This window comes from Pongo abelii, chromosome 19 (assembly GCF_028885655.2).
Source record: "Pongo abelii isolate AG06213 chromosome 19, NHGRI_mPonAbe1-v2.0_pri, whole genome shotgun sequence".
In the NCBI taxonomy this organism is placed as follows: domain Eukaryota; kingdom Metazoa; phylum Chordata; class Mammalia; order Primates; family Hominidae; genus Pongo; species Pongo abelii.
The window spans coordinates 49,587,907-49,601,397 of NC_072004.2; the positions used below are offsets into that span (position 1 = coordinate 49,587,907).

Here is a 13,491-nt window from a genome sequence, read left to right on the forward strand (position 1 = left end):
TTTTTGTTCCAACTACTGAATTGGCAAAATGTTAATATAAAAACACCTCAAAAAGTCAAAGGTAGCCTGAATGAAAAATTTATTTTAAACACCTCAAGTAATCTTTACATTTCTACAAAATCATAACATAGAAGTTCTTTTCCAGAAACATTTATTCTTAAAATCTACTTGTTTCACAGAAACTTAGTAATAACCAGAATAATTCATGACAGTTTAGCAAACTCTTAGCAGCAAGCAGAAAGAACTTATTAAAATATCCTTTCTTTACACAATTAGATTAGTATTTTGCTTCATCTCTTCATTGCTTGTTAGCTTTGCTTTTACACAGGAATCTTCAGACTACTCTCTGTAACACTCAATCCCTATTCCTTTTTTAGCCAGTTTCTCAAGAAAGATATGGAGAGCTCATAAAGGAATATCCTGAAATATCCTAAATATCCAACTTTTAAAATATCCTTTTTTATCCTTAAAAGCTGATAAACGATAGATGTCACTTAACAAATGTCTCACAGCATATGGAAGGAGATTTTTTTCCCCCCAAAGTGTTTCTAAGCATTTCTATCAAGAGCAGCTTTACATTTCTTATCGTTTGCAAACTGATGAAATTTCCACCTTACAGACAGGCAGGTAAATGCTTTCTTTTCTAAAAAGAAGGCTTGCTACCACCTCACTGTTCACTTTATTTTTTATGCGGTCTAACCTGGGTTTTTCCTAAGAGCTTCTGTATTTCTTATATTTTAAAGAAAGGGATAGGCAAAAACTTGTGTACTCATTATTCTGTTTAATCTCTACACTGGCCCTCATATCCCCTGCCAGTCCTGATTCTTCTACTTTAAGCAGCTTGGTCAACTGTAAGTAGGGTTCTAGAAAGCAGGCTAAAAGGTTAGGATCAAACGGGCATATCCTTTTAAAGAAATCCATATAGTCATTTAAAGTTCATATAGTTATGAATTGAGGCTGAGAAGTGTCAACTCAATACCATGCTGAAACCAGCTCTGTGACATTACAGCGCAATACTTTTGTTGTGAGGATAAGACATGATTCCCTTTCAGTTATCAGGGGAGTAGAGTTTAATCAGATGTTGTACTTCTGTTGGATAACCTGTGATAGGACAAGCTTGGTGACTCCTCACATAATGAAACACACAGCGGTAACAAAACACATAGCCAGAGGTGGCAAGAACAGTATCATTCACCCGGGTTTTACGACACAGTGGGCACACAGTCTTCATTTTGGGTAAGAGGGGAGAATCAGAGTTATAGTCTAGGTGTACAGGTGGTGGTGGAGTAGGCAGGGCAGTCAATGACTTGATGGTTTCTTGATTTTCAGATGAGTACCACCAGTCAAGGAACTGCAAGAAGAATACACCCACAGAAAGGCCAGTAGACAGGGATAAGGCAACACCCCCAACAGCTTTCTTCAGAGCTGACTTTATCTTCTCACTAACACTGTTGGGAGAAAAGAACAAGGAGGCAAAGAGAGAAACTTTATTTAGGTATAATTACAAAGTGACTAACATAAATGCAGTTCTTACATTTTTCATCAGAATCACTGGGGGACTGAATGGTTGGTAGACTGGTACTATCTCCTTAAGCATCTATTCTAAGTGATTCTTTCTAACTTACAGTATTTTAGAAGCATAGGAGCCAAGCTTTGTTTTTAGTAACATGATTAGGGTTTGGTTTTGTGTTTTGAAAGATAAATCAGTAGAGAATTTGATTATATAAACCTCCTCCCTTTTTTTAGTAGAAGATAGTGATCCAGAAAAAAAAAAAAAAAAAACCCAATTCACTTAACAAAAAACTTAGCAGTATTGAGGAATGTATACATTTGAACTTGTAGGAGAACACAAATATGAACTAGAAGGAGCACAGCATCATGATTAAGAGCACAGTCTTAGGCTGGGTGCAGTGGCTCACAGAGCACAATCTTTAGAATTGTATCAATTTGGTTTGAATCCCAGCTCTGCCACCTTCTAACTATGTACCTACGTGACTTTGGCAAGGTACTTAACTGCTTGGGTTTAGTTTCGTCAACTGTGAGCTAATACATTTACTTCACTGGGTTGTGTTGAGGATTGAGATAATGTATGTAAATCAAGCACCTAGTACAGGACCTGGGACATAGCAAGTATGCACTAAAGTATACCTAGTATGGTGAAGGTTACCAGGATGACAGTCCTTGTTTTATGGACACAAGGAATAGCTTTTCTATGACTATGAAATACCACAAAGTTAACAGGGAGGTGAACTTCACAAAACTGGGATAAGATTTTCGAATTTACTAACTAAAGATATTTTGGAAATGTTAAGGCCTTACCTCCTGGCTGGTTGCTGCATCATGCTGGCCTTAGCTGGTTTGTGCTCCAGAGCTTGTATATCCTGAACTGTCAGTCGACCTAGCTGAACTCCAGCCAGCCTCAGCAGTGGTGAGTGATGCTGAGCTTTTCCTAGGATGTATCGAAGTTGTTGTACAAGAAACCATCCTTCCCAGGCCATGTTCACAAATGGGTAGGCTGCCAGGAAGGCTCTGTAAAATCGTTTCCAGCGGGAAGAAGGGGGATGAATAGAATATTCATCCTCTTCTCTCAGGCTAGAAACCAGCTTCTCCAGCTTCACTTTCAGATAGGGAAGAAGAACCAGGAACATAATAGATTTCCAAAGCTGCTGCTTTGGGAGACCAGCACTAGCCAATCTCTGAGACTTGTGAGTGTCCCCCATTACAATTCTCTTTAAGCCATAAAAGTTTTCAGAAAATGAGGCACTGGTTCTAGACAGATAATGCTGCTGAAGCAGAAGATCTAGCAGAGTAAAGATTTCATCAAACCACCTCCACAAGAAGCCATAGTGGGTGGGATTTGATTCTGCAAGAACCTAAAGCAAAATAAAGCAATAAGTGAAATTCATTCCATTACACAAGTTCTACACCTATTTATATTCCCCCTTTTCCTCTAAAGTCTACACATTTTGTCTTAAATAAGTCACTTTTGGACCCTGAAATGCTGCGTATTCAGTACAGGTCTCTACATATAACAGAGACTCAATAACTCTTAAGTCATGGGACACAAGTTATTTGCCAATTGGCTATTTCAAAAGCTAGGCTACCAAATAAGCACAAATTATTCGTTTGTTTTTTACCCAGTTGTCCCTAAAACCTTTCCAAGAATTAATACCTTACCTTGACCACATGCTGAAGAGCGGGTCTCACTGCTGTCATTAAACTGTCCTGTGCTACCACCTCAAAGATGGATGGCTGGTCATCGGTCACAGAAGCAGTTGTGATGTGAGCCCCGTGCTCAGCCATAGTTTCCTGTGTGTACTGGCTTTCACTTTTCCCACAAACTCTCTCGTGAGCATGAACTTTTTCGGGAGGAAGAGTATCAGATGGGTGCTCAGTCTTAAAGGTAAACTTTCTGCATGATATCTGAAACTCGAAACTCAATCTTATGGGCAAAAATGAACTGGGAAAAAAAGACCTGGAGGCGAAGGGGAGTCTCAAGAAGGTTAAGAACAAAGTTAACTCGGACGTGGGTGGAAGTAGTACGTGGCGAGGGGGTAACTTGTCAAATGCTGCACGTCAGGGCAGAGCGTGACTGTGGGGGACAGGTATGGGGGAAGGAACGCGATTCTCTGGAGCTGCGAACCAGAAACCCCCCCGCCCCGTCCCCAGTTGTGAGAGCTCAAAAGCCAGCCGACTCTGAGGATTCAGTCGTGCCACTGTGAGCCCGGGACACGAGGGCTGACTCCAGCTGTTGGTTTTGAGTATCCCCGCCCGCGCCCGTCCTTGCTCGCTGACCCCAGGCGAGGCGCAAACAACCCACGACGCCACGTTTGAAGGAAGGTCTCCGCTTTATGACAGAAGCCGCACCCGGAAATGAAACCACCAGGACCTCAGGGATGCCTGGCGGAAGAGAGGCGCTCTAGTTCCGAATGCGGTCCGGAAACCAGAACTAGAGAACTCTATGACCCACCTGAACTTCCGCTCCCGCCCCGCTGAAATAGAAGAGGGCCGTTGTGGGCTGGTTTTGGCTATGAATTCTCCGCTAGTTTGGTTTACTTTTCGTAGCTGGGTCTGCATGGTAGCCTCGCTGGAAAGCTACAGCTCTGAACCTCTCTCTGCGAGGTCTTTTTGACAAGCTGTTTGGGGCACCGCGCAGACGTCTGGCGCCGGGAGCCAGAGCTCGGGCCGGTTGCTGAGCCCTGTGTTCTGCAGGCGATGGAGCTAGGGCGGAGGGAGGAAGGGAATCTGGAGGTGGAAAGGACTTTGCTGTACACGCGCGGCAGGGATGGTGGTTAATTTATATGTCTTAGCCTTCCAGAAATGATTTAAAGCGACATAGCAGGAGATAGGAGCCTTAGATTTATTGCCGCCAATTATAAGGAAAGATGATTGGCTTAAGAAAGGTTCATGCTTGTTCCTCAGTACTTGAGACGGTTAATCTTCATCCAAGCTGGTAGTTTAACGTCTTCCAGGTTTTGGCTATATTCAAGCATAACTGCATGCACTTGCTATACTGGATGAAAATGGTCTCCATCCTTGAACACAGTTGTATGTGTCACCACCAGCTATATGAATACAGTGCTAACGCAGAGGGAGCTTTATGAATTGTAACTAGCATGCACTAGGGACACTTGACAGAAAGTTTCCTTTCATGCCGTTTTTATACCAAAATGAATGTGATTTACCTTAAGATTTGTAAAGTGCTTTTATGTTATGTACAGCTTTGTCTTCCTGAAGTTGGCTGACACAGCCTTATTGAATTTGGATGAGAGTTCCACCTCTCCTCCCTTCCTCTGGGAAGTACCACCTCTGGGCTAAATAGCTGGGAATGGAAGGTATTGCTTACTGCCCTAGAGGCCCTTATGTTATAAAAATAATTGGTTTGCGTAATGAGAACCCTCAAAAACAAGGTTTGGATTTAGTTATTCCAATAGGAGAGAAAACCTTACAAATTGTCCTTAATTATAGTTATAAAAAGTGTTTTTTACTCTACCAAAATACATTATATTGATACATGATTTTTACCTTACAGAGTTTTAAGACTAGACGTAGTTTATCCATATAAAGCACCTGGATACATATTGGGTGCTTGTTTAATAGTAACTGTTATGTACAAGTTTTTCTTAAGTGAATAGCAAAAATACAAAGTTGAGAAGTAGCATCAACTAAATCAAGCAGGAAATTAAACATTTTTGTCACTTAGGGATCTTTGGTTACAAGCAACAGAAACAAACAGGCTAATTTAAAACGGAATTTATTAGAAGTGTATGGAATAGCTCACAAAATAAGTAAAGCCAGCCCTGAAAGAACAAGAACTTAACAATACTATTGGGACTGTCTAACAGGAATTAGAAGTTCTTATCCAGGCAACGTTGTTGCAGTGAACAAGCTTCCACCAATTTCTGTTTATGACTCTGCTCATGATACAAATTTCAACTGACCTCTCTTGGTTCAAGTTCCCTCTCCACCCTGTCTTTCACTCTTAGCCAGGGGAAGGCAAGATGTCTTGATTGATAGTCCCATGGAAGTACTCCAAAAGTTAACTAAATGTATGGCATAAGAACGCCTATAATCCCAGCACTTTGGGAGGCCGAGGCGGGTGGATCACCTGAGGTCAAGAGGTCGTGACCAGCCTGACCAACATGGAGAAACCCCGTCTGTACTAGAAATACAAAAAATTAGCTGGGCGGGGTGGTACATACCTGTAATCCCAGCTACTCGGGAGGCTGAGGCAGGAGAATTGCTTGAACCCTGGAAGTGGAGGTTGTGGTGAGCTGAGATTGCACCATTGCACTCCAGCCTGGGTAACTGAGCGAGACTCCATCTCCAGAAAAAAGAAAAGAAAAAGGAAAGGTAGGGCCAGGTATGGTGGCTCATACCTGTAATCCCAGCACTTTGGGAGGCTGAGACGGGTGGATCACTTGAAGTCAGGAGTTTGAGACCAGCCTAGCCAACATGGCGAAAACCCATCTCTACTAAAAATACAAAAATTAGCTTGGAGTGGTGGTGCATGGTGGCGGATGCCTGTTATCCCAGCTACTCTGGAGGCTGAGGCAGGAGAATCACTTGAACCCGGGAGGCAGAGGTTGCAGTGAGCCGAGGTCACACCACTGCACTCCAGCCTGGGGGACAGAGTGAGACTCTGTCTCAAAAAAAAAAAAAAAAAGAAAGAAAGAAAGAAATTTGCAACTCGAATAAGAGGTCTGGGAGGCCCAAATCTTTTAGACGTGATAATCGGAATGCCCTTCTGAGGACATAACAAAGACCTAAATTATGAGGAGCCAGCCATATGAGGAGTTGGGGAAAAGAATATTAGGCAGAAGGAAGAGTATTGTGAAGACCCTAAGGTGAGAAAGAGCTTGGTGTGTTTGAGGGCTATTGTAGCTGGCAAAAGGTGAAATGATGAGGAAATGAGCAGTGACTGAAAGGCACAAAATGATGTTAGAGAGGTAGACAGGCCAAACCATGCAGGGACTCACAGGCCATGGGAACGACCCTGGATTTTAGCCCAAGTGCAATGGGAAGCCAATGAAGGATTCACACACCAAAGATGTGATCAGGTATACATATATATTTTTATATATATATAAAATATATATATACACAAATATATATAAAATATATATAATTATATATTATATATAAAATATAAATAAATATATATTATATATAAAATATAAATAAATATATATTATATATAAATATAAATAAATATATATTATATATAAATATAAATATATATATATTATATATAAAATATAAATATATATAAAATATATATATACTTTTTTTTTTTGAAACAGAGTTTTACTCTTGTTGCTCAGGCTGGAGTGCAATGGCATGATGGCTCACTGCAACCACCGCCTCCTGGGTTCAAGCGATTCTCCTGCCACAGCCTCCCAAGTAGCTGGGATTACCGGCGCCCGCCAACATGCCCGGCTAATTTTTGTATTTTTAGTAGAGATGGGGTTTCACCATGTTGGCCAGGCTGGTCTTGAACTCCTGGCCTTGTGATCTGCCCACTTTGGCCTCCCAAAGTGCTAGGATTACAGGCGTGAGCCACCGTGCCGGGCCAGGTTTATATTTTTTAAAGATATCTCTGATGGTTTTGTGGGTATGCAGTATTTATATCAAGCTTTACATTTATGATATATGCACACTGTTGTTTTTGTTTTTGTTTTCTTGAGATAGAACCTTGCTCTGTAGCCCAGGCTGGAGTGCAGTGGCACAATCTCGGCTCACTGCAACCGCCGCCTCCCAGGTTCAAGTTATTCTCCCACCTCAGACCCCCCGAATAGCTGGGACTACATGCATGTGCCACCACACCCGGCTAATTTTTGTATTTTTAGTAGAGACAGGGTTTTGCCATGTTGGCCAGGCTGGTCTCAAACTCCTGGCCTCAAGTGATCCCCCTGCCTCAGCCTCCCAAAGTGCTGGGATTACGGGTGTGAGCCACCACATCAGGCCAGATATGCACATTTTTAAATGTATGTTATACATCCAAGAAAGTTAAACAACCTGGCCACTACGTGGAGAATGGTAGAGAGAAGACTTATAGGCTTCTAATAGTCCAGGCAAAAGGTGATGGTGGCTTGGATTTATGAGATTGAATAGAGAGAGTTGGATGGCTTGGAGTTTTTTTTTTTTTTTTTTTTTTTTTTTTTTTTTTTTTTGAGACAGAGTCTTGCTCTGTTGCCCAGGCTGGAGTGCAGTGGCGCAATCTCGTCTCACTGCAACCTTCGCCTCCCGGGTTCAAGCAGTTCTGTACCTCAGCCTCCCGAGTAGCTGAGATTACAGGCGCCCACCACAACGCCCGGCTAATTTTAGTAGAGACGGGGTTTCACCATCTTGGCCAGGCTGGTCACGAACTCCTGACCTTGTGATCCACCTGCCTTGGCCTCCCAAAGTGCTGGGATTACAGGTGTGAGCCACAGCACCCAGCCACGGCTTTGAGATTTTAAAGGTAGAATTGACAACTGGAGATGGATTGGATGTGGCAGTTGAAGGAAAGGGAAATCAGGAATGACCCTTAGGTTTCTGGCTTGAGCAGCTCAGTGCAATTTATTAAAATAATCACAATTACAGGAAATAGTTCCATAGTCCATGCTATGTGCCAGCCATAGTTCTAAGTGCTTTACATGTAATTTATTTCATTGTTCAATATTATGATTAGATGTTACTATCTTCCTCCATTTTATAGATGAGAAAACCAAAGAAAGGAGCACATAGATGGAGGAAACTGGGGGAAGAATAGCTTTCAAACATGTTAGGCAATGAGAAGTTGATGAAAGTTTTTGAACAGCAGAGAGGTATGAATCAAAGCTCTTAAATACTTTTCTTTTTCTTTTTTTTTTTTTTTTTTTTTTTGAGATGGATTCTTACTTTATTGCCCAGGCTGGAGTGTAGTGGCGCGATTTCAGCTCACTGCAACCTCCTCCTCTCAGGTTCAAGTAATTCTTCTGCCTCAGCTTCCCTAGTACCTGAGACTACAGGCATGTGCCACCATGCCTGGCTAATTTTTGTATTTTTAGTAGAGTCAGAATTTCACCATGTTGGCCAGGCTGGGCTCAAAGTCCTGGCCTCAGGTGATCCACCTGCCTTGGCCTCCCAAAGTGCTGTGATCACAGGCATGAGCCACCACAGCCAGCCTCTTGAAGATTTTTCTAATGACATCTTTACGAAATCTACCTCTGTCTGCTAGGAGTTGTACCTTGAATGAGTTTTTTTCTCTCTCTCTTTCTTTTTAGAGACGGTCTCACTCTGTCACCCAGGCTGGAGTGCAGTGGCATGATCATGGCTCACTACAGCCTCAAACTCTTGGGCTCAAGTGATCCTCCCACATCAGCCTCCCAAAGTGCTGGGATCATAGGTGTAAACTGCTGCGCCCAACTCTGTAACCAGGTTTTTCTAACCTCCTTCATTCCTTATGATTTAACCCAGCAGTATAGTTATCGATTTGGTGATGAAATTTGGGGAATAGGTCTAGGCTAGAGATAAGAGATTTTGGAGCCATATATGTAAGAAAGATAATTAAACCCATGGTATGCTAAAGGGTTAGTGTAGAGAAAATGTATGAGTATAGAACTAAACTTGAAAAAATTGGCTGAGTTTGGTGGCTCACGCCTATAATCCCAGCATTTGGGGAGGCCAAGGCAGGAGGATCACTTGAGCCCAGGAGTTCCAGACCAGCCTGGGCAAAATGGCAAGACCACCTCTCTACAAAAAAAAAAAAAAAGAAAGAAAGAAAATTAGCTAGGCATGGTGACACATGCCCGTAGTCGCAGCTACTTGGGAAGCTAGGTGGGAGGATTGCTTGAGCCTGGGAGGTCAAGGCTGCAGTGAATTGTAATGGCACCACTGCATTCCAGCCTGGGCAATAGTGCAACACCCTGCCTCAAGAAAGAAAAAATCCTTGCCACGCTTTTCCTCAGATACCATCTCTGCTTTCTTTGGTCATACTTTCTTATGAGTTATCTGCAATTCCTGTTTTTATTTCCTCACTTCTAATCCATCCTCAAACATCTGCAGTATGACTTTTGCCTTCATATCTCTACTGATTTCTCAGCAATAACATCAAATACCTCCATGTTGCTAAATCCTGTAGACACTTTTTAGCCCTTCTCCTGTCTATAGCAACTAATATTGTTGATCACTTATTTATGCATTAAGTCAACATATATTAATTTGTGTGTGATGGGGCTAGCCTCACGTGTGCCAGAGTGAACAGATTGGTATAGTCCCTACTTTCATGAAACTCTGAAAACATCCTAAAATATACAATTCTGCTTTTCCTCCTACTCTCTGACTACTCCTTCTCAGTCCTCTTTGCATTCTTGGGTTTATCTGTTTCTGCTCCAAGCACTCACTCTCCACATTCTTCACGAATAATGTTCATGCCCACAGATTGAATTATCATCTGTATGCTCACAGTTCACAAATTTAACTCCAGATCATTCCTTATCTTCAGACACATATAATCAAGTACCTCTTGGATACAGATCTTCACTCTAACCTAACATATAACATGAACTCATCACCTCGCTATCCTTCCCCAAACTTCTGCCATTTATTATATTTTCCTATTTTCAGTGACTAGTACCACCATTCATCCCTTGCCCTAACCTAAAACATAAGCCTTATCAGCCCTAGTGTCAGACTTCCTGGGTTCAAATCTTAATTCTACGTGTGTGTGTGTGTGTGTGTGTGTGTGTGTGTGTGTGTGTCTGTGTGTGTGACTGCAAGCTCCGCCTTCCAGGTTCACGCCATTCTCCTGCCTCAGCCTCCTGAATAGCTGGGACTATAGGCGCCCGCCACCACGCCTGGCTACTTTTTTTTGTATTTTTAGTAGAGACGGGGTTTCACCATGTTAGCCAGGATGGTCTTGATCTCCTGACCTTGTGATCCGCCCACCTCAGCCTCCCAAAGTGTTGGGATTACAAGCGTGAGCCACCGCGCCCGGCCATCTTAATTCTACCTTTTAACTTCTCTGTATCTCTTAAAATAGAGGAAGTAATAGTACCTACCTGGTTATCAGGTGGTGAGGATGTAAAAATGTACTTAGCAGAAATCATAATAAATATCAAAATCATATTTTGACACGAAATCATAATAAATATCAACAGTTATTTGTTTAAACCACCATCATCGTGTGGCTGGATCATTTCAACAGTTTCCTGAGTGGTCTCCCATTAGATTATGAGCCCGTGATGGTCCCAAAAGGTGAAAAGAAGGGAGATTGGTCCATACTTTCACCCAAAAGTGGAAGAGAATGAAGCTGGAAAAGCTTTCGGATTGATGCTTTATTTTGAAAATAGTATTGGTTCATTTTTCCTTAAAATATATGCATTTTTCAGAGAAAGGAATGGAAAATAAAACAAATATAAAGAAGATAACATTTGTAATCAGCACCCAGAGGGAACCACTAATAGGTATATATACTCCTCTGGATTTAGAGTTTTGTATCTTTTTTTTTTTTCTTATTTCAAAGCATTTTTCTGTATCATATTTTTCAACAATATGATTTAAAAGGCACATCCCAATTGTAGAAATAAATACATGTTCATTGTAGAACACTTTGAAAAGTACAGAAAAATATTAGGAAGAAAAGTAAAACTCTCACTATCCTGCAATAACCACTTTTAACGTTCTGCTGAATATCCAAGCTTTTTTTTTTTTCTTTTGAGATGGATCTGGCTTTGTTACCCAGGCTGGAGTGCAGTGGCGAGATCTTGGCTCACTGCAACCTCCACCTCCTGGGATCAAGCCATTCTCTTGCCTCAGCCTCCCGAGTAGCCGGGATTATAGGCGTGTGCCACCACCCCCAGCTAATTTTTGTTTTTTCAGTGGAGACGGGGTTTCACCACATTGGCCAGGCTGGTCTCAAACTCCCAACATCAGGTGATCCACCCACCTCAGCCTCCTAAAGGGCTGGGATTGCAGGTGTGAGCCACCACGCCTGGCGTATCCTAGCCTTTTTTTTCTACACATATATAGTCATACTGTATACTATATTGTTTGGTGTCCTTTTTTTGCTTAACACTTTATGAATTTTCTGTCATAAAATATTCTATAACATTATGCAGCTATCTGATTTACCGTGTTTGCATTCTCTCACTTTATACCTGGCTTTCTAATTTCCCCTATTCCCCTATTTTAATAACAGAGGAAATAATAATACATGAGTATGTTATACAAAATTTTAATGTACTTCTGATCACTTTTTTAAGAATGAAGTTTTAAAATACTGAAACACTTTTTGACTCACAGAGTTCATGGGCAAAATGTGAGAAAAATCACTTTGCTCTCCATCCTTCCTTACACCCTGAAATTAACCTTAGGGACAGCTAGTTCATTTAACATCATCAATCTTGTTCTCCAGTTCCAGGTCCTGGAATCTAGCTCTTAGTGTCCGAAAGAAACTTACTTTTGTGTAAGCACACCTATTATATACTAGGCACTTTACCTAATTTATCTGGTTTAAGCTTCACATGCCCGAGAGAGATACTATCATTGTCTTCATTTCTTTTTTTTTTTCTCATTGTCTTCATTTCACAGATAAGAAAGTTGATGAGACATTCATTAACTGTCCCAGTCACATTCAGGGTAGGGATTCAAACTCACATCCAATGCCTCCTCAACCTCTTTTACGTGCAGCACTATCCTCTAGCCCCACTGCCCGTATATAGGCCTGGGTTATATCACCATTGTCTGCTCTTGAGCCTGGAAGGAAAATGAGCTGAGGGGTTTTGTTTTTTCAGAAAGGAACAGGATATTTCCTCATCTCTATGTTTACGTTTTTCAGAGAATTTCTGTGCGAGGAAACAAATCCATTGTCAGCTTTTTAAATATATCCCTTCGGAGTAGCCACTTAACATCCTCTGAGGCCCAGATGGGCTAGCTTGCCGGGACCAAAGGAAATCTTTGGGTCTGGAAAGCGACAAGAGATCACCGCCTTTCTAGGTCTCCCGCGCACCCCGATGACGTCACGCGGCGACGTTATCTGACGTCAGAGTTTCCTGCCCACCATCTTTGTCCCTGGCGAAGTGGGTTTTGCGCAGTGGCTTAGACCTAGAAAAGAATCGTGACGGGCAGGAAACCATCACACCACCACCCGGGCTGTGCTCTCCGGCTCCCGCCGCCACCCCCGCCCTCGCCTTCGCCTCCGCCTCCGGTGAGTTCAGGGCGGTTGCCTTTGGGGTATGTCCCTAACTGACGGGGTGGGGGACGGAGAAAAGGGTAACCCCAGGCTGGGTCGGAGACCGGCGGAGGCGAGGAAATCCTAAGAGCGTGACCGTTGATGATGCAGGGAACCGTCGGGTGTGACCATTGAGAGGGAAAAGGTTGGAGAAAGGGTCTCTACCATGATGCCTGTGGTGCGGTGAGGGAATCCTCGGGTGTGGCAGCAGGTAGTTGGGGGCAGGAGGGGAAGATGTGTTTCGGAATTGAGGGTTTAGGAGGACCAGAGGCCAGGGGTGTGGCTGATAGAGCCTGGAGGCCGTGGGGGGAACCTTCTTTCTTCCCCGCTCGGCGTCGTTTACTGAGAGGCTGAGACGTGTCCAGTAAGCGAAAGGGAAAAGGGATTCCCTCAAAGGTTTGCTCATTGATGGGCGAACGTCGTCTCTCCGGTAACTTGAGGGTAAGAGACAACCTCTTCCCTGCTCCGTAATGGAGGAGCATATCGCTAGAATCTTGACCACCTGGGGAAAGAAGAGGCATTCCTGACTCTTGGAGGAAGGAAAGAGTAACTTCCAGAATTGACCCGATGTAAGAGAGGGGGGAAGCAAATGGGGGCAAATCTTAACCCAGCATTTTTTTTTTTTTTTTTTTTCTGGGTTCTGCAGGAATGGTCTGGTTTGGGAAAGGCTGTAGATTAAGCCGAAAGTAAAGAAACTGGAACTTCCTGTTATTTCCTTATCATTTGAATCCAAATCATTTGTTCATGCTGCTTGTTTTCTATTGGAGGGGTGGGGTGGGGGGGGACAGGCTTTTATT

The 13,491-nt window shown here is 42.7% G+C and overlaps 2 protein-coding genes across 18 annotated transcripts in view; one reads left to right on the forward strand and one right to left on the reverse strand.

Moving 5' to 3' along the window:
- Window positions 1-62: 62 nt before the first annotated feature.
- Window positions 63-3,927, reverse strand: PEX12 (peroxisomal biogenesis factor 12). Its single transcript, XM_002827265.5, has 3 exons — window positions 3,178-3,927; window positions 2,320-2,873; window positions 63-1,448 (listed from the first exon to the last, which is right to left on the reverse strand). Exons 1-3 carry the CDS (start codon window positions 3,301-3,303, stop codon window positions 1,049-1,051), a joined length of 1,080 nt encoding a protein of 359 aa, XP_002827311.1. The 5' UTR covers window positions 3,304-3,927; the 3' UTR covers window positions 63-1,048.
- AP2B1 (adaptor related protein complex 2 subunit beta 1) overlaps window positions 3,233-13,491 on the forward strand; it is a 148,646-nt gene continuing 138,387 nt past the window's right edge. For 3 of the 17 annotated variants that reach the window (XM_054535206.1, XM_063717888.1, XM_063717892.1), the window contains exons 1-3: window positions 6,257-6,560; window positions 8,201-8,309; window positions 12,460-12,670. The gene's annotated coding sequence lies outside the window, so the exon portion shown is untranslated. 17 annotated transcript variants of the gene reach the window in all.

What these genes read in the sequence shown, in the direction of transcription:
- PEX12 (XM_002827265.5), bottom strand. Translation starts at nt 3,303, where the DNA reads ATGGCTGAGCACGGGGCTCACATCACAACTGCTTCTGTGACCGATGAC. An exon ending in CTCTTCAGCATGTGGTCAAG is followed by an intron (nt 2,874 to 3,177) that starts GTAAGGTATTAA and finishes ATTTTGCTTTAG; the next exon opens with GTTCTTGCAGAATCAAATCC. An exon ending in ATGCAGCAACCAGCCAGGAG is followed by an intron (nt 1,449 to 2,319) that starts GTAAGGCCTTAA and finishes TTCTCCCAACAG; the next exon opens with TGTTAGTGAGAAGATAAAGT.